The sequence below is a fragment of the Petaurus breviceps genome, unplaced genomic scaffold, assembly GCF_028583685.1.
Source record: "Petaurus breviceps papuanus isolate PSGF00001 unplaced genomic scaffold, PetGlider_PUasm1.0 220, whole genome shotgun sequence".
Classification (NCBI taxonomy): Eukaryota; Metazoa; Chordata; class Mammalia; order Diprotodontia; family Petauridae; genus Petaurus; species Petaurus breviceps.
Window position 1 is genome coordinate 15,242,305 of NW_027185876.1, and position 27,934 is coordinate 15,270,238.

General features: G+C 42.0%; 1 protein-coding gene across 1 annotated transcript in view; it reads left to right on the top strand.

The window, feature by feature from the left end:
- The first annotated feature begins 3,197 nt into the window (after positions 1–3,197).
- Positions 3,198–27,934, top strand: part of HSD17B7 (hydroxysteroid 17-beta dehydrogenase 7) — a 31,065-nt gene continuing 6,328 nt past the window's right edge. The window contains exons 1-6 of the mRNA XM_069094669.1: positions 3,198–3,353; positions 12,817–13,020; positions 18,921–19,013; positions 20,100–20,214; positions 22,829–23,023; positions 25,736–25,840. Coding sequence (XP_068950770.1) covers positions 3,271–3,353; positions 12,817–13,020; positions 18,921–19,013; positions 20,100–20,214; positions 22,829–23,023; positions 25,736–25,840 — 795 coding nt within the window. The 5' untranslated portion in view covers positions 3,198–3,270. The remainder of the gene's footprint in view (positions 3,354–12,816; positions 13,021–18,920; positions 19,014–20,099; positions 20,215–22,828; positions 23,024–25,735; positions 25,841–27,934) is intronic.

The following is a 27,934-nucleotide window of genomic DNA, read 5'->3' on the forward strand; positions in this document are numbered from 1 at the left end:
GGTGGGTTGGGATGCTTTCCTGTTAATGGGGAATAGCTGGGACTCTGATTCTACCTTGGCTATCCTGGGGCAATACAGAAGTTTGAGTTGTCAAGCAGAGGGTATGGTGATAGGGGTAGAAGAGAAAACACTCCCAGTAGCAAATAAAGTAATCATAACCAATGTGATAATCAATTCCCTGGGAATCTATTAAGCAAAGTATTGTGTTACAGCGTTCTCTCTCTCATCCACACACTTGGTCCCTATTTCCACATTCTCTCAAGACACTCAAACCTGATAACATGACCTATGGAGGGGGTAGAAGGAATTAAGAAAGCAAGCAAGGGAGCAGAACAAGACTCATGGGCCTGAAAAATGAATCCCTTCTTCATTGTATTTGGCAAACAGTTATCCAGCCTTTGCTTGAAGACCCCAAGAGAAGGGCAGCTGCTACCTCCTTCACCAGCCTGTACTACCACTACTGGATAACTCTTACTGGACATCAAACCAAAATCTGGCATTTTGAAACTCCATCTCCTTATTCCTAGCTCTGGGGCTAAGCTAAATAAGCCCTTTAAATAATAGAAGACAGCTGTGATGTCCTATTGTCCCTCACCCTTCTATCTTACCCCACCCCCCAATATCTTTTCTCTAGGGTAAAAACTTCAGTTCCTTCATTCCTAGCACTTAGCACACTGGCACGTAGTGAGTAAGTGCTTAGTAAATGCCAGTTTAGCAGTCAATAAATATTAAGCACCTACTGTATATCAGTCACTGTGCTAAGCATTAGGAATACAAACACAAAACAAAGAAACAAAAATCCACAGTCCTGTCTTCAAGGAACTTACAATCTAATGGAAAAAGACAAGACACAAAAGGGAGCTGAGAAGCTGGGGGTGCTGGGAGATGTCACAGTGGGAAAGGATGATATCTAGCCTGGGGGTGTGATGAGAAGTGCAGAAGAGTTGGGTCAGATGGGAAACAAGGTGCCCTCTTTAAATGGAAGCTCAGGGAAGAGCTTTATGCTGCCTACCCTCCATCACCACCCTTCGATCAGAAGGAAGATATTGGCCCCCCGGGACAGAAGATATTGATGAGGAGTGAACTGATCTTGCAGGATGAAAAGAGGTTCCTTGAGTATGATGGGAATGTCATGAAAAGATGATATTCAGAACCAAACATGATAGTCTAGGTTGGGGGTGGGAAGGAAGGGAGGCCAGACCAGGACAGACCACTAACAGAATATTGTTTTACTTACATATTTGTTTTAGATTTCCAAGATTGTTTTAACTTCCTTGGAAAGTTGTATTACCAGGTAGAGTACAGCTGTAAGAATGTGGAAGGGCAGCTGGATGGCACAGTAGATAGAGCACTGGACCTTGAGTCAGTAAAACTTGAGGCCAAATCTAGCCTCAAACATTTACTAGCTTTGTGACCCTGGGCAAGTCACTTAACCTTATCTGCTTCAGTTTCCTTATCCGGAAAATGGCAAACCCCTCCAGCATCTTTGTCAACAAAACTCCAAATGGGGTCACCATGGGTGGGCCACGACTAAACAGCAAGAAGAATGTGGAAATATGGACCAAATACCCAGATGAGAGAAAGCCTGAAAAAACTGCAGCTCATGGATGCAATGGCATGTCATTCAACTCTAAGGAAGGATGAAATCTGGGAAGTCTTAGATGAATTGATGCAGAGTGAGCTGTGCAGAACCATTTAGACAATAATATCATCAAGACCATTTTTTGAAAGACTTAAAAATGTCGATCAGTGCAATGACAAGGGGACCCAGGATGAAGCATGTCACCCCCCTCCGGTGGGAGGTTGGATTGGAGGGGGGCTCTTCTAGGGTCTGCAAACCTGTTGTTTCCCTTATTTTGCAATTGAAGAAACTGAGGCAGATGGGTTGTGATTTGCCAAGGATCAGGCAGCTGGCAAAGCGTCTGAAAACAGGACTTGAACTCATCTTCCTGACTCCAGGTTCAGCAATCTGTCCACTGCAATCCCTAATAGTCTCATGGATTTTTAGACATGGTTGATGTGGGAATTGTTTTGCGTAGCTACACACATTAAAAAATTTTTTGTGAAAACTAACATTTCTATACTATGGGCCTGTGCTAAGTGCTTTTAACAAATATCTTATTTGATCCTCACAACAACTCAGGGAGGTATTACCCCCATTTTACATAAGAGAAGGGTGAGGCAAACAGAGGTTAAGTGACTTGCCCAGGGTCACACAGCTACTACATGTCTGAGGCTGAATTTGAACTCGGGTCTTCCTGACTTCAGGCCCTGGCCACTGCGCCCCCTGGATACCTATTTGTTACAAGAGTTTTGTGTTTTAATTAGAGAAAATGAATGCTTATAAAAATGAAAGTATAAGGTTCAAATTTTTAATTAAAAAAAGAGGATGCAAGTCTTAAGGAAAAACAGTTCATGAGAGCCTAGAGGTGGCCGACTGGCTCCGCCCCTCCTGTGACGTCACCAAACACCGCCCCTTCCCAGGAGCCACCAGGCCCCTCCCTCCCTCTGAAACGTCTGCGTCTTGCCCTGCGAAGATTGGCTTCACGGATCTGGTAAGCCCTGCCAGCGTCGTCCCTCCTGCTGTCCCCACTGAGCCTTGAAGTGGACGTGCTACTTTGACCTCCAGCGGCTAGGTGGCGCAGTGACTAAAACACCGGGGCTCTTCATGAGGGCAAATCCGGCCTCAGACACTCACTAGCTGTGTGACCCTGGGCAGGTCACTTAACCCTGTGTGCCTCATTCCTCATCTGTAAAATGAGCTGGAGAAGGAAAGGGCAGACCACCCTAGTATCTTTGCCAAATAGGGTCACGTGGAATTGGACACCACTGAAAAGACAAAACTACGATAGGAGCGTCCCGCCACACCTCTCTTCAGACGTTATTCGACCCAACCAAATAGCATCCCTAGGCTGGAGCAGGCGCAAAGACGTTGTGGAGGCTGATTCCAGCTGGATCGAATTAGGGTGAATCCGGGCAGTGGGAGTGGCTGCTCCCGTTTAAGCCCGGCTCTCGCTCCACCTTCGCAGCCAATGAACGTTACATCTGGCCGGAATGCTGGGTTGCGATTGGTTAGAATGACAACGAGTCTGCTGGCGGGGAGGGGAGGGGAGAAGCCAAACTGAATCACCGTTGGACAGTTAGAAAGTGGAGTGCGTGTTAGGGCGGGGAGAAGAGGTCCTAAACGAGACGGGATTGGCGGGATGAGCTGGAGGGCGGGACCGGAGTTATCGGAAGTTTTCCTTTTGCACGCTATGGGTACCAGATCAAATGCTCCTTACCTGGACTGCTCTCCAGCCACTTTCAAGGTTCAGGGCGATGAAGAAGGTGGTGGTGGTCACCGGGGCCAGCAGGTGAGCGCGTTTCCTTCCCCACAGGAAGCAGCCAGCCGGAGAGGAGGTGGGGGGCTCACGGCCAAGGGGGAGGGGGGAAACTAGACCAGAGGAGTTCAAAGGTCATCCAGGCCAGTACCCTGAAGCACCCCCTTCCTCCCCATCCAGACTTGTCGTGAGGAAACCCGCGACCCCCGAAAGGAAAAAGAGCCCTTCCATTTCCGGACAGCTCCAGTTGTTTAAACACACACACACTTTTAAAATTAGCACGTTTTTTCAGTAACATGCATTTAGTTTTTCTCCCATCTCCCCGCCGGAAAAAAAAAATAATCAAGCTTTGCGTGTATTTTCTCACTTAATTAAAAGAGAAAACAGTGGGCGCTTAATACATGTTTATTGAATTGAAATATTAGTGGATAGAACGAATAGAATGTTGGCCTTGGGGTCTGATTTCAGATCCTGCCCCAGACTTAGCTCTGTAACGCTGGTGCCTGCCTCAGTTTCCCCATCTGTAAAACGGGCTAACAGCAGCACTTGCCTCCCCCGGGGTGGGCGAGATGAAGAGCAGAGCGCTGTGCACGTTTTCTCTGTAGAATCAGGAGCTGTTGTTCCTAACATGCGGAGTCCAGCGGATTCCAGTCTTGGTCAGGTCCCGACACCCGCCTCATTCTGTGTATTCAGTTCTTGTCTTCCCTGCCTGGAGATGGGTAGCAGTCCTCCCATCCTCCCTCCGCCCCAGCCTGCACGCCCTTCTTTATGCTGGTTCTGCCCTCTCATCACACATCTCCCTGCCCCCACTTCTCCTTCATATTATGCCTTCAGCCGCTCAAAGAGCAGACAGCCACTGGCAAGGCCCAGAGTGTTTTGGAAAGGGCCCAGAATTTAAGAGCAACGCAGATTCTAGCAGGTAGTGAATGCAAATAGTTGCTAGTTGATGTCCCTTTGGGTTCAGGTCACACGGGCTGCAAACCCAGGTATCCCAAAGTGGCAAAGTCAGTACTTTTTTTTTTTTTATTAAAGCAATCGGGGTTAAGTGACTTGCTCAAGGTTACACGGCCAGGTGTTTCTGGGTGGGTGCTGAGTATCGGAGCCCGGGATTCCATCCCCAGGTCATCACGACAATGGAGCCTCACTGTGCTACCTGGCTGCACCAAAGTCAGTACTTTCTAAGTACTTTTTGATTGATTGCCCTGGGGTGCTTCTTGTGTTAGATGAACACTGTTGCTATTTAGCTCTTCCTATCCATCTTTTCCCTATTGACCTCTGTTCCACTCTTAGAACTATCTCTTCTTCCCTGGTTTTTCTTTGTAGTCTTCTTTGTAATTATTTCCTTTTCTCCTCTAAAAAACTCTTATTTTCTTTTTAAAAAACTCTAAAGCTACAACAAGTTTTCTTTAGCTTGTATTTGCTTATAATGCAAATTCAGATTTTGTAGGAACAGGAAATTGAAAAGTATCTTAGAGGTCATCTTTTTTAACCTCTTCCCAAATATAACAGTCAGATATCCCTTAGAAGTGACCATCTTGAAGACCCCTAGTTATGAGAAGCTCACCACACTCTGAACCAGCCAATTCTGATTTTGCACCCCTTCATTTGTTAGCATTTGCCTCTCTCTCAGAATTTCAGAATTGGAAGAGACCTCCGTGGTCATCAAGTCTAACCCACATCTGAAAAAGAATGCCCTCTGTGACCTACCTGATACATTTCTGTGTGGAGCCCTCCACTAAAAGGACCCCAGTTACCTTCAAGGCTTTCTATCTTCTATGTCTTGAATGGGAGGAAGTTTTGCTGTCTTTGCAACTTCCACACATTAGTCCTAGTTCTTCCCTCAGGTTAAATCGAACAACTCTTAAGACCTTTTCCATATGATCACTCTTTAGGTATGTGAGGACAACTATCACACAATCCTTTAAGTTTCTCTAGACTGAGACTACCAGTTTCTTCAGTTGGTCTTCAAGGCCATTCACAATTTGGGTCGCTTTTCTTTGGATACTCTGATGTGTCATTGACACCCCAAGACTGCATGTCAAACTCCAGGAAGATGGTGTTCTGTGGAGCGATCATGTCCTTATTCCAGGATGTTCTGCCCCTCCATACACTCTAAGGTCACTTTAGCTTTCTTGCATGCCATATGTTATGAAGAAAAAAGGGTCTCTGTCCTCAGAGCATCAGTCCTAACGTCGTCGGAGAGCACGTGAGTTTGTATTTACTAATAGCCAGCATTTATATATAGTGCTTACTATGTCCTGGGTACTGTCCTGTGCACTTTAGAAATATCTGATTGGATCCTTACAACAACCCTGAAGATAAAGTGATATCATTATTCCATTTTAAATATGAGGGAGCTGAGGCAAGCAGAGACGGAGTGACTTGCCCAGGGTCATAGTTAGTAAATGACTGAGGCTGGATTTGAACTCAAATCTTCCTGACTCCAGGCTCATCCAACTGTTCTCCTCCTCTCCAATACCCCCTAGTGGACCAAGAAAAGCCTTGTGTAGAAGGTGCTTGAGCTACACCTTGAGGGAAACAAGGGATTATGAGAGCCCCAGGTGAGGAGAAATGCATTTCATCATTCCATGAATGAGCCATGAGCAGTGCAAAGGCATGTAGGGGTTTGTGTGGAGCATTAAGTAGGCCACTCAAGGTGAGGGGTAACAGAAGATTGGAAAGGTGAAAATATGCTGTTAGTCCTGGAAACAATAGTGAACCACTCATGTTTATTAACCTGTATTTGAGAAAAATGAAGGGTGTGAGAAGGGAGACTCTTGAGTCAAAGAGAGCTAAGAGGAGGCAATTGCAATAGGTGATGAAACCAGATGATGGCTCTGTGAGTGCAGAGGAAGGGATACATGTAAAGAGATAGTGAGGGTGGTGCTGGGGTTATTTCCACTTTCCAAGTGTTATCAAACAATCATTGACCACTTTGGGGGTCATACAGTGCATCCAATACAGAATCCTAACTATTGTATAGTATAATATGACTTCCTCAGAATAATCTTACAATTTATCTAAATAAGCCACAAAGTTGCATAGAGATAGGCTTTTCCTCTTTCTGCTGTTTTTCCATTCTACTTTCCTTTTCTTTATTAGGAAGAAGGATTTGGTGGGTTTTGGGGATGGGAGAAGACAGTATATATGATATATAAAGAAATGACCAGGATGTACAAATAGAAGGCATCAATAAACTCAATTAAAGAAAATAAAACAATCTGAGTAAACAATATCTATAGTATTCCCCAACTTACCAGTTTAGTAACTATCAAAAGAATGGAATTAAATTTTTTTTTATCTCTATCTTGTTTTTACATCACCTACATTTCCTAATGTATTGTTATTTCTTTCCCCTCCCATAGACCTGTTGCTTATGATAAAGAAGAAATGAAAAAAAAAACAAAACCCAGTTCTGCCAGAGTAACCAACATATTGAAAAAGTTTGATGTAATATAGTGTCATGACCTATTTAGGACTATTATTAAGTCCTGTGTCTTTTTGATCTCAAGTTACTTTTTAATATGTTCACTGTCTCTTTAATAATATGTTCCTGAATTTTGTCAAGAATTGAAGTTTGTGGACTCCCTTCCCAGAACCAGGTCATTTGATCCTCAGTTGTGCAATATTGTTTTCTGTTCTCCACAGTCTTTTAAAGATGATTGGCCATAGCTGATGTTAGTTTTGTGGGCCAGTTTTTTCCCTTTATCTGGCCTAATGACTTGCACTTGTGTGTGTGTGTGTGTGTGTGTGTGTGTGTGTTTGTGTTTGGGGGGGGAAGGGTGGTGGTTGGAGCTTTCTTATTATCTCCTTAATTAATGGAGTATTTACTCACAATTAGCTATATTCTGTCCTTCCCAAAGACTCAACACTCATAATCCCTAGTAGAGAAAACAGGAGTTGATCATGTAAAGAACAGGTCTATTTACATCAGTTCCCATTGTCCCATCTTCCCTAACTAGGAAACCTATTTCTTTTTTTGCTGTCTTTCTTTTCCCCAGTATAGCTGGAAACATTTTTTGGAAGGAGTGGTATGTGTGGAGGAGAAATCCTTTGCTCTCCTTGCCATCATAATGGCATAACGATCCTTAGTAGTGCTGACACTTCTAACACAACCTCTTGTTGCTTCCATCTTCTGTATTTGTCTTTGAAAGGTCTGTTGACTTCTGAGTTTCTTGCATAGCCACATTAGTGTCTTTAGACCTTTCTTCTTTTTCCTCATCAGAATAGTTTTCCTTTGTATCCTCAGAATTACAATCATGAGAACTTCCCATTCCTTCTCAACTGACTTCCCCTGTATTATTTTAGCCCCTGGGATCCTACCCATCCTTTCTTTGAATCCTTTGAACTGTGTTCTCCCCAGATAAATGTAGGGTGGTTGTCAGGCTGTTTCTGACTTGGCTTTCTATCATTCCCATCCTAGTCACCTTGTTGGTGGGAATATCCAGAATATTCACGAAAGATTTCACCTTATGGGTACCTTTGTAAGAATGAATTGATGAAGTCAAGCCAGCATATGAGCTACTTCCCTTTTGGCTGAGAGATCCGGTTATAGCCTTTGTCCGTGTAATTCATGGCTCAGATCACTTCTCATGCCCTGGTGCCAGCCAGCCTTGTGATCACTTCCTCTTTCAGTCCAGAGGTGCTGTCATATATGCCATGGGCGACATTGCTTCTATTTCTGCCTTCATTGGTGCTTGTCCAAAGGATCTCTATTGTGCTGTACTCTCACTCCCTCTTCCAAGTTCCTGAATTTACTTAAATGACTATGGCTTCTTAATATACAATGTTACCCTGATACTGCCTCTTCTTTACTTTCCAAAGCCATATTCCAGTAATTTGTCTCATTTTCCTAAGTATCAATGATACCTGTTGGGTCAGTTTTTCCTCCTTGCATTAGGATCTTGTGGTAGGATCTATAGTCTCCAATAGTCTCATCTCGTAGATCCAGCACACTGTGAGATGAATTGTTTTAATCAATTACTCTGGCTCTACCCACCCCTTGACCAGTCAGGTCCTGGGCATTGAAGGAAAAGTTAAGGGATGTTTCAAGATGTCTCAAGACATACCCCCTGCCCTGCCAATTTGAGGATCTGTTATTTGAATGCTTCAATTCATTTTCCTTTTCTAGTTTAAAGCCCTCTTCACTCAATTTACAAGACTCCAGGCTAATACATCTTGCCATTTTTAGATATACTCTTTCTCTTGCTAGGAGCCTGACACATTTCTGTTATGGTCAAGAAATCCAAATTCTGTGCTTGGAGATCATCTCCTTAGCCAGCTTCACTTCCCAAACCTGGTTTTTCCTCTTCTGAATCCTTGCATTTAACGGGAAGCTGTGATAAATATGAGCTCATAAATGCACATTCACGTGGTGACCTTACGAATGGTATGACTTTACGAACTAGCAAAGGAGAACCGTCCGAAATTCAGGACATGAACAAACTTAATGACATCCTCCCCCTCGTCCCCCTCCTTTTTAATTTAATCTTTTGCTTTGGAGACCTTTCTGAAATAATGATTAATTGTTTGTGGTGATGAGCCCCTGGATTATGAGAAATCTATGGAGAAGTGGTTTTCAGAGTCTGGCCACGATCGTGAGAACAGGCTCCTATTTCTGTTAGAGTTGGCCTAGTCATTTAATAGTCACCTAAATGGATGAGTTGAACTCTCTTTCCAATTTCCTTTTCTTTCTCCTTCATCTATTTAACTAATTCTAATGCTCAGAGTTACCAAAGAAGAGCCCTAGGAGTATAGGGGAGAGATAGCATCTTCTTTTCCTACTAGTCACTGTCCAAGAGCCCCTAGGAATTGGGAAAAGCTGGTGGAATTTCACTGGTACATGTTAGAAGTAGAACCTTGCTTGTGTAACAAGGACTACTTAGGGAACTTTCTTGTTGCCCTTTCTCTTCTTTCCCCTCTCTTACCTCATGACCTGATATCCCACATCATACAAGGTCCTGAGAGCTATTGGAGGCTAGCCTCCGGAGCCCCAAACTTGTAGCAGCTCCCCTGAGAGTCCTGAGTTGGCTGTAGGGGATATTCTTCAGTCATGTGGATACTTCATTTTTGTGCTTGGGCTCTTTTTCCTTTCTTGTTGGGTATACTCATTCATGACACACAAAAGTCACTTATTTTGAAAAGCCTTTGCTGCAAAATGTAGGAAACAGTACAGACCCAAGATCTTGAGCACCTTGCTTTCCCCTGATTCAGAGTTCTAGGTCATCTTGCTTGTTTTCCATACTTTGTGTATTTTTGTCTAAGTGTCAGAGGGCATGGGTGTACTTCTTGGATTCTGTCTCCTGTGAGCTTCTGGGTGTCTCAGCTGCTAGTCTTTGCATTCTAGCTTGATTGGTGGTTGCCCTGCATTTTTGAAGAGAACTGAAATGACATCACTATGTTGGAGTCAAGGTACAGTGTGTCTGACTGACTGATCAGACCAATATGAGCTCAGAAGGCTCTACCAGAGGTCAGGCACAAATAGTCTGTGTGAACATTTGGAGTTGAGATGTCTTTAAATTGGTGCATTTCAGGTGTTTTTTGAGCTACTGCCATTCTGCTTCACTCATAGAGCATATGCCTCCTTTAATGTGGGTGTGCCACGATGGGCAGTCCTTTGCCAGCATCTCCCATGTTAAGCATTTGATTCCGTTTTGATAGATATACACAGGCAATATTTCTCTGATTCCTTTTCTAGTTTAAAGCCCTTTTGACTCGATTTATAAAACTCCAGGCTAATACATCTTGCCATTTTTAGATATACTCTGTCTTGCTAGGTGCCTGGCCCTCTTATTTTATGGTCCAGAAATCCAAATTCTGTGCTTGGAGACCGTCTCCTTAGCCAGCTTCACTTCCCAAACCTGGGTTTTCTCTTCTGAATCCTTGCATTTAACGGGCAGCTGTGATTAAAAATGCCCATGCCCCTAAGCATTTCAGTTTCTTGCTCAGGACTGTAACCCTTAGCAGTGCTTTCTAAGTTCCTTTTTTGAGCATCTTTATGCCTGTGAAAAATCACCAAAAGCGAGCAGTAATCATTTGATTTGACAAGGCTTGGGAGGTTCTTTGTCACATCTTAGATATTTGCTTATAGAAGACAAAATTCTCTATTATTGGGATGGACTCAGCTAATAAGACTAAAGCAGAGAATCGGCCCACAATGCTCTGAGGTGTGGCCTGAACCAGATTAAGACATAATTGGGGAATATTCAACAAAATAAAAATGCAATAAAGTATAAATAATATTACAATTTAAAAATAATCAGTGTCCAGGCCACAGGGATCCTTACTTAGGGATTGGTGGTCTCTGCCTCTATTTGAGTTTGAGACTACTGCTCTAAAGTCCCTCAGCAAGGCCCAAGCAACGTCCTCTACTCATCTCTCCTTCCTTTCACCCTTGCTGCCTGGTCAACTGACAGCACCTGGGGACCCACAGGATTTTTCCTTGAATTAGAAACAGCTGCCTCTCCCCCAGCTTCCAGCTCCCTCCTTTTTAGAAGACTTTCAAGTTTATTTCTTAGCTTTGTTGAATAATTGACTCAGAACTCTGTGTTTTCTTGCTTGGCCAAAACATTGCTTCTTAGGACTTTCCCATGGGAAGCCAGCCTACAGACATATTAATTAGTACCCTAGTCAGACTTTTCATTTGAATTGAATATAGCTGAGCAATTTATAATTTTTTTACACCAAATTACAGAAGCATTTTCATTGTCTTCCTAAAGGCAATAAAGTTTCCATGGGAAAACTCTTTTCCATAGTCTTTCAGGATAGGTCCAGGCTACTAGCTTATGTATTTGTAGGAATGTTGAACTCTCTAGCACACAATAAATGAAGACAGGTCTGGAGATCTGATTTCATACCTCCAGGTCCCTTGGAAAAATTTGAGACTGAAGGTAAGGTTATCCCCTCTCTGTTTTAAACAATTACTCTGGCTCTACCCATCCCTCTATCAGTTGGGTCCTGGGCATCAAAGGAAAAGTTAAGGGATGTCTCAAGACATACCCCCTGCCCTACCTATTTGAGGATCTTTTGTTTGAACACCCCTTCCTTATTCTCTCCTTCTGCCTTGCCCCCTTATTGGGAAGGGACCTGATGGTGAAATTGGGGAGCCAGTTATTTCTTGTTAAACCTTCCATCTCCATTTCCCTCTGTTCACTAGACCTCCACATGTTCCTCTGGAAGTGTGGGAGATAGTTGAGCCAATTGTTTTGGATCAGGGAATTCCTGGTCAAGCTACTTCTGCCACCCCAGCCTGTTGTTTGACTCCTAGATCCTAACATTTTCCCCATTAGCCATCAATATCCAATTAAGCCCAAGGCCTTGGAGGGATTGAAGCCATTAATTGCTACTCAAGGCCCTAGAGGTCATGCAGGTTTTTTTTTTTTTTGAGGTAATCAGGGTTAAGTGTCTTGCCCAGAATCAAACAGCTAGTAAGTGTCTGAGGCTGGATTTAAACTCAGGTCCTCTGACTTCAGGGCCAGTGCTCTATCCATTTGGCTGTCTCAAGGTCTAGATGGCTCTGGAAGAGAAAGTGAGGCTGGTGTCCTTGCACAGCCCTCCCTCACTCAAGTCAAAGTCAACTGCAAGTCATGACATCAGTTCCCTGATGCCATGAGGACAAACACAACGAACAATCCAGGTCCAGTGGTCTTCATGCTTCCATTTGTCATTGATGCGATGCCTTCTACCTTCCTGACAGACCAGATAAAATACAGATCCCGAGGGCTCTATGGTGATTACTGCCTGTCTGCTTGTTTAGGACTGTTCAGCAGATTCTTTTTTTTCTATGGCACAGGACTGACAGTGTCAACCCCTTCCCTCCCTGCCTTTATTGAATTTCAGGGGCTCTCTATTGCATCTAGGATCAGATATAAAATCCTTTGACTTTTAAAGCCCTTCATTACCTAGCCCCTTTCCTACCTTTCTGGTCTTTTTCTTACCTTTCTCCCCTCCACATTTTCTACAATCCAGTGACAGCAGCCCCTGGCTGTTCTTCACAGGAGGAATAACTCAACTCCAGGCATTTTCACTCGATCCCCCATTCCCCTCCAGTCCTGGAATTTTCTCCCTCTTTGTTTCTGCCTCTTTCAGATTTCAGCTAACATCCCACCCTCTGTAAGCAGCCTCTTCCAGGCTTCCCAAGTGTTAGTGCCTTTTCTATGAGATCATCTCCTGTGCATCTTATTTGTACATAGTTGTTTATGTGCTGTCTTCTCCCATCATACTGTGAACTCTTTGAGGGCAGGAGATGGTTTTGTTTTCCTTCCACCCAAACACTTTGCACAGTACCTGGAATATAGTAGGTGCCTAATAAGTGTTTGTGTTCATGACTCAGTTTTTTGTAAAGATCTTTTGTGGCTTCTCCATTTGCTTCTTGCTAAGAGCAGGGTCTCCTGAGCCAAAGCAGGCAGTGTCAGTATTAGGAAACAGAATTTCAGGTTGGGTGGTTTGAAGCTTTGTCCCGGTGCCAATATGTCATCTCCCTGAATTGTCATTTCAGTGGCATTGGCTTGGCCCTCTGTGAAAGGCTGCTCTCTGAAGACGACGGACTTCATCTGTGCTTAGCCTGCAGGAACCTGGGGAAGGCTGAAGCTGCCCGCGTCTCCCTGCTGTCTTCTCACCCCGGAGCGGAGATCACCCTTGTTCAGATAGATGTCAGTAACCTGCAGTCTGTGTTCCAGGCCTCAAGAGAACTCCGACAAAGGTGTGTGTCTTAGTAGCCAGTTCTCTCTTCTGAAGTGATGGGGTGGTCTGCTTTATAAAAAGAAGGGTTGTCAGCCAGGTTAAATCAGCCAGCAAGCCTTTAATAATAACAACAACATTTATGTAGCGCTTCCTATGTGCCCACTGTGCTGAATACTACTTTAATTATTATCTCATTTGATTCTCGAAGTAACCCTGGGAGGTGGGTGCTGTTATTATCACCCCCATTTTACAGATGAGGCAACTGAAACAAACTAGTAATTGTCTGAGGCTGGAGTTTAACTCGGGTCTTCCGACTCCAGGTCCAGCTCTCTGTGTATTGCAGCTCCTAGATGCTATGCCTGGCATGGAAAAGGTAAGAGAGGAATAAGGGCATGATGGAAAAGTTCAGAGTACAGCCTGCTGGGAAATGAAAAGCTGGCTGACCTGGGCACCCTCATCACATGGAGGTTCTGGGAGGAGCCCTCCAGTCAGAAATAGGGGCCCAGGGAACAGAGGTTCCTTCCAAGGGGTGAATTCTAGGACTAAAGGGAACTTCCAGGGTGACAAGGTTAGCCAGATCAGATATAAAAAGGAAAATTCACATTCCTGTAGTACCTTAAGGTTTAAAAGGTGCTTTTCTCAACACCAGACCTAAAGTCCTCATTCGTTTTCTGCATGAGGAAATTGAAGTTTAAATGGTTTTGCCGAGGTCACATAGCTAGAAAGTGTCAGATCTTTTGGCTCTGACCATTGTCCTTCCTCCTGAAATTCTGCTGATGGGCACTGATCTGCCCAAGTCACCGTTCCCCCCTGAGTGCCTTGGTGTCTCATTCATGATTTGTAATACGTGCTATCTCTGAACCCTAGTCAGAAATGCCTGCACTCTTCATGGTAACTTATAAGTGGATGTTCTATTTGCATGGGATGTTAAACTTCTCTTTTGTGTCCATTTCCACCTCTCTTTAAGTCTTTGGAGCCGCCCTGTGAAGTAGATGGGGGGGAAGGTCTTCTTTCTCTTTGTTAGTGAGGCACAGAGAGGTTAAGTAAACTTGAGAGGGAACAGAACCGGTCAGTGACAGAATCTCAGAACCTAAGTGTTTTGACTTCATGGCTAGTTTTCTTTTTCTTCAGTCCTGCATCTTCTCACTGCTAAGTTTTCACTTGTTTCTCAGAGCAGTAATGCCCCAATCTTTCTAAAATTAGTCTGGTGTGAGAAATTTAACATGCAGCCTCTTTTTTTCTCCCTGTGTAGATAAGATGAATGAGACTCGTGATTTATTTTTATAGGGAATTACCAATAGAGAGACTCTTGTCTGCCAGTACAGATCACCAGGTGCCCTGCCGCTCCCAGCCTTAGAGCGCTTCCTGGGGCGCTGAGAGGATGACAGTCTTGTCAGTGTGGGTCAGTGGTGGATGGGAGCCCCTGGCTTTCTGACAGGGACGCCGACCTTCTGTTCACCATGCCATCCTGGGCCTGGTGCACATAGGCTGGAGGGAGAACAAGAAAGAAAGAGCAGGGGTTATTTTGTTGTGTCGGCATCTGCCTCAAGTGCTGATGCTCTTTTGCTTCTCTGGCCTACAAAGTCTGAAATTTATTTCCCTATGTCATTAGAAACATTTCCCTTTCCCCTTTTCTAGATGTCACAAGGGACAGATTTCTCTTTCTTTCCTCTACACTCTCTTTTTTACAGGCCGTATTACTTCATTGATGTTGTTTTCCTGTCCCATATTTTGGATTTCCAAATAATTTTTCTAATACCTTTCTTTTAAAGAACTTAGTACATTTTTTGAATTCTTCCAAACACTAAATGATTCCTTTCACCATAGAAGGCGTTGGTAATGATACCGTGTTTCCCCGATAATAAGACCTATCCCGAAAATAAGCCCTCCCCTTACTGTGTAAGATTCCTCTAAAATAAGCCCTCCCCTGAAAATAAGCCCTATTGAGATTGCTACTGTAGTGAAGGTGATCCTCTGCGCTACACGCTACATTACGGTACCCTGTGTATGCACCGTCCCCCCCCCCATGAAACGCACATCGCGCTCCGAGCTGCATGCAGTCAGAGCTGCAGCAGTGAGCGCGTCATCCTGTTCTTCCCCAGTGATTTGCTTATTGAATAAAGGTACATTTTTTTGTTCACATTTACCTGTTTATTAAAATTGCTGTCAATGTTCATTAAAATAAGCCCTCCCCTGAAAATAAGCCCTCTGGTGTTTTTCTGTCCAAAAATAAAATAATAAGACAGTGTCTTATTATCGGGGAAACACGGTATGAAATAGCCCAGAGAGAAATAACACATGTGTAAGATCAAGAGGTCCCAATGCATGTAATCAAGATAACTACAGTCCTTTCCAGGAACATCAGATGAAATGAGGATGTCCGTTGTCAGGTCTCCTGTTTGACATAGGATTAGAAATGTTGGCTATAGAATTAAGACTGGAGAAAGAAATTGAGGGAATTAAGCATGGGTAAAGAAGCAGCAGTATTAGAATGTTTTTGCAGATGATATGGTGGTGAACTTAAAGAATGCTAAAGACAGAACTAAAAACTTAATTGAAACAGTAACTGCAGCAAAGTTGTGGAAGATGAAAAAAATTAATGCAGGTCATCATCTTTTCTATGTAATACCAATACAACCTATAAGAAAGAGATAAATTCCATTTAAAATGACTATGGAAGGTGTAAAATTCTTTGGCATCTACCTGCCAAGTTTCACATAAGAACTACATAAATGCAACTGCAAATTATTGTTTATGGGTCTTAATAATTGGAAAAATATTAATTGCTCCTAGATAGGATGTCAGTATAATAAAATGATAATATTACCTAAATTAATTTAGTTGTTCAGTGCCATAACAAAGTATCAAGCTTTTACTTTATAAACTAGAAAAAAAATAATGACATACATATGGAGGCAAAAAAAGGTCAAGAATTTCAAGAGAAATAATTAAAAGAAATGGGAATCAAGGGGGCCTGCCCAGTGCTAGGTCTTAAACTATCACAAAGCAGTAGTTTTGGAAACTGTTTGTACTGTTTAAAAAGTAAAATGATTGGCCAGTAAAACATATACACAACATAACAAAACAAATGTATCTTACAGCCTAGCATTGGAGAAACCCAAAGACCCCAGCTACTGGGACGAGGACTTCTATTTGACAGAAATTGCTAGGAAAATTAGATAGCAGTGTAGAAGAAATTAGATTTAGATCAGCACTTCACATGTTATCTTAAGATGAGCTGCAAATAAGATTTGCCCTACATGTAACAAGCAAATTCGAGAAATACAGGAAAAAAAGTTACTTATTTGTTCCATGAATAGAAGAAAAATTTTTGACCAAACCTGGGATAGAGATGATCATAGAAGTTAAAATAGATAATTTTGATTACATAAAATCAAAACATTTTTGCACAAACAACTCCAATAAAGAAAAATGACAATGGGGAAAAAATTCTTTTCAGCAAGTTTCTCTAATAAAGATTCTGCAACATATAAAAGACTTATTCAAATTTATAGGAATAAGAGCCATTCCCCAATTAACAAATAGTCTAGGAGTATGAACAGGTAGTTCTCAAGGGAATATCCAGGTTATCTATAAACATATAAAAAATATTCAAGATCACTAATTTTAAAATGCAAATTAGAGCAGTTCTAAGATCCCACCTCACACCCACCAAATTGTCAAAGATGACAAAAAAGAAAAATGATCAATATTGGGAGGAATCTGGCAAAACACACCTTGATAACAGTGTTGGTGTACCGTATGAATGGGTCTAGCCATTCTGGAAAGCAATTAAGAATTATATACAAATAGTTACCCTTTGCAGACCCTTTGACCCAGCTATAATACACTGTTAGGCCTATACCCAAAAGAAATCAGAGCAATATAAAAAGATCTTGGACATTAAAAATGAATTATAGCAGCTCTTCTCATGGTTCTCCCCAAAACTGACAGCTAAGGGATACCCATCAATCAAGGAATGCCTGGACAATTCATAGTCTTTGAATGTGATAAAGTACTACAGTGTTGTAAAAAACGAGTAATAGATGATTTCAGAGACATGGAAAGATTTATATGAACTGAGTCAGGGAGAGGTGAGCAGATTGAGAATAGTTTATGTGGTAATATCACTATCATAAAAATGAACAGAATCAGAACAATTTGCAAAATAATAGCAGTATAAAACAAAATTACTTTGAAAGCTATAGAAACTATGGTCAATATAATGACTATTCCAGAGAACCAATGATACTATCTACTTCTTGTCAAAAAAAAGTGATTTTTAGGGAGAAGAATTTTATGTCTGTGTATGTGAAGGTATATTTATATATATGTATATTTGTAGATAACCAATGAGGGAATTTGATTTGTTCAACTCTACTTATTTTTTAGAAGGAATTTGTTTTTCTTTTTTTCCCCCACTGGGATGGGGGAATGGTGGTGAGAAGAAAAGAAAATAGATTTCTGTTAATTAAAAAAAAAAATTAAGATAGCAAAGTGGAGATTGGGTTCTAATGATAAGGAATTATATTCACTTTCAGGTGAGGTCACTATCATTAGTTTTGCCTAATTGTTACACAAGAGTTTTTGAGGAATGGGAGTAATCTGGAAATGTTGGTAACATAAAAATAAACCATGTCAGTAAAACTTTTAAAAAGAGAAGAAATAGTCCAGAGAATCAAGGTGGCTTAGTGGTTAGACGACTGACTTTGGAAGTAGGAAGATAGGGGCTCGAGTTGTGCATCTGACATATGTTCCCCGTGTGACCATGTGCAAGTCAAATACACCTCTACCTGTCCTGTGTACCTCTTAAGGTAATCAGTTGAAGTCAGCGTGAGGCACTGACTGGGATCCGTGTAGGGCTTTCCACCCCAGAATTTCTGTGCACTGAAAAAATCTTGGGCCCAGATCCTCAAAAAGTCACCATTGATTTCACGCACTGTAGGGTTGCTGGGCCTTAGCCAGGTGAGTGTAGCTCTTCTTCCTAAAGGACTCCAAGGAAGGAGAGTTTCTCTTTTAGAAACTAATTGTAGAGTTTAATGTACAGTCTGCTCCCCAGACATTGTCTTTAAGTTACAGAACCACATAAAAAATACTTGAGTTGGAAGGAAGCCTGAGGGATACGATGAGACCTTTTTGGAGCTATCTTCCAGCTTGCTTACTTAGGCCATTTATATTCTGCTGAGCAGCTTTACCTTAGTGCTGTGTTTTGTTACTAATAGGAAGAACAGCAAGGCATGAAAAATAAAGGTTGTTTTAGTTTGGTTGTTTTTTTATAGGCACATTTAAATTTGCAGCTTTGAGGGTAGTTAAGCTGAAGTCAGATTATTTGTGCTGTGGAAATGAATCTTTATATTAGATTTCCCGAAAAAGATAGTGATATGCCTAGATAGGTGCCTAGGTTAGATAATGTATCAGTAACTCATCTTTGCAGTGAATAGGGTCAGCTGTAATGTCCTTTAGTCATTCTTTTGGGAACTCTTTCTAAAATCCCAGTTTCCTGAATGTGTACTGAATTGAATAGAATTTGACATTAAAAATAGATGTTCCCTTGGTCTCATTATATTGACTTTGATAATTAGACTCATCTGGTTGTCAATTATTGATAGGGAAATCAAGAGTACTTTAGTTTCTGAAACATGATCCTCACTGGAAAATTCTTGTACATGTAAAGACCTGAGCCCAAGAGCTAACAGTGACATTTGAGCTTTTATTTTGACAATAGTTTTTAAGAGAAAAGCCTTATAACATGTTATGAAAAAAGAAAAAGCCTTATAACATTGTTAACTGTTGTCATCTTCTTGGTTCAAGAAGAAAGGTTTACCCTTTGTGCATTTCTCTTTAATGACCATACTCTGGGATTTTCAGGTTTTCTAAGTATTTACTGAAGGAATCAATGACTTTGTATTTGACTTCTAGGTTTGAACGTCTAGACTACCTCTATATGAATGCTGGGATTATGCCAAATCCACAATTGAATTTAAAAGCACTTTTTTCTGGCCTCTTCTCAAGGTAACTTGGAGATTTTTCAGATAAATGCATGAACACAAAAGCATCGGTTCAACACTTTTTATGTGCTAGTCACTTTGCTAAGTGCAGGGGCCATAAGTAAATACAAAGGAGAGTTTCGGTCCTTAAGGATCTTCAAATAGGACGAGACAATATATCTAGGAGAATCATGGCTAGGGAAGGGTGTTGTGGTCTGGGAAGTCACAGAGATGGTGGATAGAACCACAGGACAGTTAATTAATACACCTTTACCAGAAAGTGTTAGTGATGTTTGACTATTATTGCCAGAGAAAGAAGTGAAAAGTAGAAGTCAGGGAGAGGAGGTAGAGGAGATGGGGTTGCCAGGGCAGGAAGATGACTTACAGAGGAGCATTTTCAAGGACCTGAGGCCAGCTAAGTTGTGTGGGCCCCACCCCACCCCCCAGGTAAGACAGCATGGTCCTGGGGCTGAGTGATTTAGCTCCTCTAAGGCTCGGTCTCTGGAGGTTCAGATCAGACGATGCATCAGTAGGGACCAGGGGCAGGGCAGGAATAGGACCAGAGGGAAGCAGAGCTACTCAGTAGAGTTAAGCTTCTTTCATTTTTTTCATGCCCATTTTTATCAATGATCAGTATATCAAGTTGGTTTGGAAATATCAGAGAAAAATGGTGGGGGTAATTGGATAGAAAGATCATGGTAAGAGGTGGTATTACTACTTTTACTGCCAATCACATGTTGGGTGAAGTGTTCTCAAGGATCTGTGAAATCTTGATGAGCTTTTAAGGTGGGCACCCCAGTGGATAGTTGCTGGAAGGAGGGGCAGTGCCTCTCTGAAAGGAGGCATTTCAAAAATCACATAGTACACAAAATTATTCCCACTTCCCAGCCCTTGGGAACACAGAGGAGCGTTGGAGACAGAGGGCCTTTTAAGGCTTTTTTCTTGAGTTATTACACTTCAAGGCCCTTGGGTAAATCGTGTGATAACTAGACTGTTGTGGTTTGAACTGTGTGATTTGAATGCCTGTGGGCAGATTTGGTGAGTTTGATTTGGCACCGAGAGATCAAGTTAAATCATTCCAATTTTACTGCATTATTTTGTTCTCTTTCAGAAAAGCATTCCATTTATTCTCCACGGCTGAAGGCCTGTTAACGCAGGATGACAGGGTCACCGAGGATGGACTGCAGGAGGTGTTTGAAACCAATGTTTTCGGCCACTTTATTCTGGTAAAAACAGACTTTTGAGCTTTTTGGCTTGGCTAGTGATGGGAGGTTAACTGGCCCCTTCACAACACTGGTCCTGTTTCAGTTCTGTGCTGAGAATGGACAGAAGATGCTTGTTAAACAGGAGCTTATTCCAGGGAACCCTGGGTTACAATAGCTGTGTCTGTTTTTCCTACTTGCTCACGTTTCTTGGGCCTACACCTCCATTGTTGTCTCCTTGTATAACAGGAGGTTACAGTCTGAGGTTACTTATAAGTGTTGGCATGACTTATTGGCTTGACCTTCACTGCCTTTCTCTATTATGGAACCCAGAGTAGTTTGTAATTCACTATACATCATTCCTTTTAGACAAGCCTATCTTTGACTCCATCTTTAGGTGGTTTAGTTACCAAAAGGTCCTTTTATGATGTGACTTGGTGGCATGGACCCCAGAGAGGCATTTAAAGAGTAGTTCTGTGTATTTTGACTCTAGAGTCTTCTGTGATACCCTGACAGGGTTCAGGAGGGATGCCGTGCTTATTTATATCTGATTTGGAATGAGACTGTCAGAGCAACCTGTTTGCAGAAAGGGGAAAGGAATGCATACTGTTGCTGTTATTTTAAATATAAATAATATGTTAATATTATTTCTGTTAAGTTGTATTTAAAATAGGTTATTATCCTAAACACTGGAAAATTACTTCTCCTTACCTGCTTCTAAGCATTATCATGTACTTGTTTCACATAAAATAAGGGTTCTTAACTTTTTTTTTTTCCTGTCAATGAGATCCCCTTGAGAAGCTGGTGAAGTTTACAGGCCTCTTCTCAGAATAATGTTTTTAAATGTATAAAATAAAACATTGCAAAGGAAACCAGTTATATTGAAATGCAGTCATTAAACTGTATGTGTGTGTATGTTATATGTTTTTATACATATAGATACACATAGATACAGATGTTTACAGACTCCAGTTTTAAAAACTTTGGCATAAAAACCCAAACCAGTTAACTCTCAGTTGCCTTCAAATGTTTTTCATTTGCTTGGTCAGTTCTTTTACTAACCATGTTAAATTCAAATTTCCTTATGTCCAAAACAAGAAACTCTTGATCTCCAACCACCTGCTACTTAGTGAGTATGTTCTCAAGAAATGGGATCTTGCTCTCTTTGTAGGTTTTAGCTTGTAAATCTGCTACCAGCAGTTACTGGGATAATGCTTTGTCTGGCTGAATAGAATTTTGATGTCTCTACCATTTTTGATTATTCATGTTATTGCTTCTGTCCTACTAGTATAAATAAATAGAAGAAAATTCTCCTGTGCCCAGATTAATCCTATATCTCCCCCACCCCCCCCCCTACAGAAATAGGGTACAATAAAAGCTTAATGTACAAAATGCACATGAACTCTTTCTGGCACCCCTCCTTATCCCCCCAACTGGGTTCATCTTATTTTCTTGGGATCTGGCACCCCACTTGTCCTGGGAGATGCTACTTCATATCAGCCAGAAGGTAAAAACAGGTACTTATACCTACTGCGTGACTTAGAATTTCCTAACTCTCTGCAGGCCAAGGACTTTTCCCCTATTTCCAGTGCTCTGTCTTTTCACTGGTCCTGTTAACATGTCTGGCATTAATCCAGTCTCTTTGGAACTTTTCCCACAGCAGTGCTTCGTTGTCCCACCAGACACTGTCTGGTACAAGATAGGGTCTAGTATTTCTCGGGTTGTTTCTGTTGCCCAGGTCTAACACTTAATCAGTCTTCTCATTTCCTTAACCCAACAACTCCAGAGCCTCGTTTCACTTATCGGCTTTCATTTGCTTGCTTTGAAAAAGAAATGAGGACCCACAGTGGACCACACTGTGCTCAAAGCCATCACTAAAGGGGTGTGTGCCAGTGAGGCGTATCAGGCTGATGGATGTGAAGGGGAACCTTGAAAGGGAAAAGAGATGTTATGTAAGGAAAACATGCAGCTTAAAGGATGTATTGTAGGGAGGGGCTTGCTAATTGTATCTAAAAAAGTACCCATGTTCCAGCCAGGGATACCCCTCGTTAAGGGCCAGGGATGATTATCCCACTTACTGTATCTTAGGGACAGCTGATAGTTAAATGCTATAAAGTATGGAATCACAGAAATATGGAGTAATGATTTATAGGGAGTCTACTTGTTTCCTTTTTACTCCCTAGAATCTTTTTTTCTTCAAACAAAATATTACGCCTTTTCTTGGCATTCTTATAGGTCTGTGCCATCCCATTTTGCCCATCCTTGGTTGCATGGCCTTGGATCTGCTCCTTCTTCTGTATAAGACATGTCACTCTTAGCTCATCAAAGGATTCCTTGTGCACTCACATCTCACTCTGAGTATTCTCCAGTCACCTGCTGGCTTCCCTGTTGGGGTTCTTTATATTGCATTGTCAGAGTTTTGTTTTGGAGAATCTTTGATCCTTCAGGTTAAAACATGGGTATTAGAAGCCCGCCCTCCAGACAAGTTGATAGCTGGAGGACTGATCTATGGGGACATTCACTGTGGTGCTTATGGATTGGGTTTTGGTTCCTTTGGCTCATGTGTTTTTGGTAAATACTGAGAGCTCCTGTAGACCCACCCCGTGGCCCTAAAGAAAGACTTTCCTTTTTATCTCAGATTCGGGAGCTGGAGCCTCTTCTTTGTCATCCTGACATCCCATCTCAGGTCATCTGGACGTCTTCTAGCAACGCCCAAAAATATAATTTCAGCCTAGAAGATTTCCAGCATGTTAAAGGCCATGAACCCTACAGCTCTTCTAAATATGCCACTGACCTTCTGAGTCTGGCTCTGAACAGGAATTTTAACCAACAGGTGAGGGGGTATTAAGACTTTGTAGTGAAGAGAGTAGATTCAGTCCAGGCTCAGACAGTGGTTAGCTGTGTGGCCGTGGACTAGTCATTATACTGACGAGATTCAGTTTTCTCATGTGTGAAATGGGGATAATAGTACCAGGAGCACCTCCCTGACAGGTTTTGTTGGGAAGCTGGATGAAAGATGATGCTTAGTGTCGAGCACTTTTGCAAATGTCACAGAAATGTAGGAAGATAGATCACACTGCCTTCCTCACTGGGATGTAAAGAATGTGCTTTGGACACCCTAACACACTATGTGAAATGCACCTGGCCTATACAGTGACCAGAAAGATTTTAGGGCATTTTTTTTTTTTTTACTATAGATCTGACTTGAATGCTCTAATGATAAGAAGCAGCAGAAAAGCCCAATGGTTGGACCAATAGAATTTGCGTTGTGGTTCTCAGGTTGCCACCTGCAAGTCTTTGGGACCTTAAATTTCTCCACTAAAATGTCGTGTCTTACTAGATCCAGTAGTGGTTCGGCTCTCTCAGTTAATGGTGGCTGCAGAAGTGGCTCCAAAATGACGCCACTGAGAGAGCCACAGGTCTGAAGATTTGGGGAAGTCGTCCTTGTTAGCGGGCTTGGCTGTTGAAAAGATGGCAGCAGCTGTGATTTTGGAGAGCTCTTTGATCCTAATCTGGACAGGGAAATACAAGGAAGGAAGGAAGGAAGCAAGACTTCATGAAGTGCTTGCTTTCTGCCAGGTGCTGTGCTTGCCCAACATAAGCCCCTGAGTGCTGATGGGAGCAGCAGAATTCCCCCTGGGGTGGGTAGACCTCCTTGTGGGAGTCAAAGAGCCAGGATCTAATCCTAGTACTCTTACTGACTAGTGCCAGAATCCTGTTATTCCACTTCTAAAGTGAAAATAGCACTGTCTGACCTGCCTAACTCACCAGGTAAGGATCAGATAAGATAAAAGATGAGAAAGTTGTTTTTTTTTTTTAAGCAATTGGGGTTAAGTAACTTGCTCAAGGTTACACGGCCAGTTATTATTTCTGGGTGTGGTGCTGAGTATCTGAGCCCAGATTTGATCCAGGTCATCCCGACACTGGAGCCGATGCTCTTACTCGCTGAGCCACCTGGCCGCCCCTAAGCAATTGGGGTTAAGTAACTTGCTCAAGGTTACACGGCCAGGTGTTTCTGGGTGGGTGCTAAGTGTCTGAGCCCGGGATTCGATCTCCAGGTGTTCTCAACACTGGAGCCGGTGCTCTTACTCGCTGTGCTACCTGGCCGCCCCGAGAAAGTTTTTTAATTGAATTGAATGGGTATTGTTTGCTCTCCTGCAGCATGCAAGGCAGGGGAGGCAGCATAACACAACAGGAGAATTTGCATAGGAACCAAGGAAGACCTGGGTTCAGATCTCACCTCTGTATGATTCTGGGCAAGTTATTGAATCTTTCAATTTCCCAGATAGTTCTTGAAGACTATCAGATGACCCACATAGCTAAACAGAGTTTTCTCTCCGAGAATTCTTGGTACCATTGGAGTCACAGAAGTGGGGACCGAAAAAAAAGTGTCATGGACTGAGGGATGCAAAAAATTTAAATAAATATTCCTGCCCTCATATAGCTTACACTTTGCCAGGTAGAAACATGCATCTTAAATACAGAATATCTACAGAATAATTGTAGGTTGGTAGGGAGCACTATCAGTTAGGAAAATCAGGACATGGCAGCTTGTAGGAGGTGCCTCCCAGAGGAATTGAGGAAGGAGCGCTTTTCAGGCGTGGGGGACAGTCTGTAGGAAGACAGAGATGGGAAGTTATGCACAGGGAGCTGGGAATTTGCCTTTGGTTGGAATGGAGAGCATGCAGGGTGGATTAATGTATAGTCATTCTGGAGAGATGACCTGGGGCCAGATGGTGCAGGCCTTATGGTGGTATGCAGAAGTCACCCCTGTTTCTTACAAGTAATATTGTTCATCCTTAGTACACCAGGAAGACTGATGACATCCCGACGTTGGTCAAGGTAGAGTATGTTCAGTTGATCAGTCCAGTCTGAGCTGGGAAGGCAGAGCCTTGGCTTAGGCCCAGATAGTCCATTTGAACATTTGGAATGGAGATGTTTCTAGATTTGCATATCTCCCATTTCCTTTGTGCTACTGTGATTCTGCTTTGCTCTTGGAACACAGTGCCGCCTTTGATGCAGGCATGCTATGCTGGACTGTCTTGTGCCAACATCTCCATGTCTCACCATCAGTATTAAAGTTCCTCAGAGAGACCTTTGTATCCACTTCTGACCACCATGTGAGCCATGGCATATCCTACCAATCTTGAAAGGCTTCAAATTCCTGCCAAGTGATGGACTGGCTGTTGGTCAAGGCCAAGTCTACTTAAGGTTGCAGGGACCCTGTTAAAATTTGTTCTCAGTCTGAATTTTTTTGGTCACAATAAATCTTGAAGACAGCGTCTTATGTGAATAGAAAGAAGGATTATAGTCCATATCAGTGGTGGAAGAGTACCACACTGATCAAATTACAATTTCTTGCAGTGTTGAAGGTTTATACAGGCCACATGTGGCTTTGAGGCTGCAGGTTCCCCTCTCCTGACCATTCATAAGACTTCAGAGATTTAGTAACTGTACGAAGGAATACTTTATAAGTCTGTTCTTTCTTAATAAGATCATCTGCCACTCCCATTTCCTTCATTCTCATCTTTTTCTGTATTGCCAGGGCCTGTACTCCAGTGTAGTATGTCCGGGAGTTGTACTGACCAATCTGACATATGGAATTCTGCCACCTTTCATCTGGACACTATTGATGCCATTTATATTTTTGGTAAGTGCTATGTTCTTTCTTTATTATTTTTCCAAATATATTCAAGTTGAGACATAGCAGATAAATTTTAGTACAAGGAAATGATTTGCTCACTAGAATATTTGTGTATCTTGTGGTTTTAGGAAAATTCATAGCTTCTTTTTTTTTTTCCAAATGCTTTATTCACTTCTGATTTACATCATTCATTTCCGTCAAATTTGGAGTTACAAATTTTCTCCCCGTTTTTCCCCTACCCACCGCCCCAAAATAGCAATCCCACAGGCTATCCCCTCCTCCAATCTGCTCTCTCCCATATTTTCTCCCATACCCCTTTCAACATTTCCAGTGGATCTCTATGCCCCAGTGCCTGTACATCCTATTTCCCAATTATATGTAAAATAGTATTAATAATAGCATATATATATACATATTTATTTGAATATTTGATTTTAAAACTGAATTCCAGATTCGTTCCCTTTCTCCCTTGTCTCCCACCCTTACTGGGAAGATAAGCAGTTCAGTATAGGTTGTACATGTGTGGCTAATGCAAAACAATAACATAGTAGATATATTGTAAAAGACTGACTATATTTCCCTCCCTCCTATACCACCTCCCACTTGTTGTATTTTCTACTTTGATCCCGTCCTTTTTCAAAAGTGGGTGCTTCCAACTTCCCTCACCCCCAGCCTGCCCTCCCTTCCATCATCCCCCCTCTCATCCCCTTCCCCCCTTACTCTCCTGGAGGGTGAGATACTCTATTTAGTGTGTATTTCACTCCCTTCTCAAGCCAAATTCAATGGGAATAAGGTTGACCCATTCCCTTTTGCCTTCCTATTCTTCCCCTCCATTGTAACCATTTTCCCTTGCCTCTTCTGTATGAGATAGTTTACCCCTATTCTGTCTCTCCCCATCTCCTCTCATTATATTCCTCTCTCACCTCTTAATTTCACCTTTTAAGTATCATCCCTTCCTGTTAAATTGGTCCTGTGCCCTCTATCTATGTATACCTGTTAACATATATTCACACATTCACGTATGTATTCATATGCCCATATACCCTCATATATATATTTCTAATCCCTTCAACTACTGAGAAAAGTTTCATAAGTTACAGTTATTGTTTTTCCATGTAGGAATGTAAATAGTTCAACTTTGATAAGTTCCTTATTATTTCTTTTCCCTGTTTACCTTCTCATGCTTCTCTTGCTTCTTGTATCTGAATATCAAATTTTCTATTCAACTCTGTTTTTTTCAGCAAGAATGCTTGAAAGTCCTCTATTCCACTGAATGACCATATTTTCCCCTGAAACATGATACTCAGTTTTGCTGGGTAGGTGACTCTTGGTTTTAATCCCAGCTCCTTTGCCCTCCGGAACATCATATTCCAAGCCCTTCGATCCCTCAGTATAGAAGCTGCCAGATCCTGGGTTATCCTGATTGTGTTTCCACAATATTGAAATTGTTTCTTCCTGGCTGCTTATAATATTCTCTCCTTAATCTGGGAATTCTGGAACCTGGCTATAATATTCCTAGGAGTTTTCTTTTTGGGATCTTTTTCAGAAGGTGATCGGTGGATTCTTTCAACCTCTCTTTTGCCCTCTGGTACTAAAACATCAGGGCAGTTTTCTTTGAGTACTTCCTGGAGGATGATTTCTAGGTTCTTACTTTGGTCATGGCTTTCAGGCAGTCCAATAATTTTTAAATTATCTCTCCTGGATCTATTTTCCAGTTTCACATTGCCTTCTGTTCTTTCATTTGTTTGGATCTGTTTGACAGCATCTTGATTTCTCATAAAGTCATTAGCTTCCGTTTGCTCCAATCTAATTCTAAAGCAATGATTCTCCTCATTGAGTTTTTGAGATTCTTTTTCCATCAAGAAAATTCGGCTTTTTAAGGCATTCTTCTCTTTTTTGGGCCTCCTTTGCCATTTGAGTCAGTCTGTTTTTTAAGGTATTATTTTCCTCAGTCAGCCTGTTGACTCTCATTTCATAATTTTCTCGCATTGTTCTCATTTCTCTTCCCAGTTTTTCCTCCACTTCTCTTATCTGCTTCTTAAGGTCCTCTATGGCCTGTAACCAGCTTGTATTTTCCTTTGAAGCTTTTGGTGAAGGAGT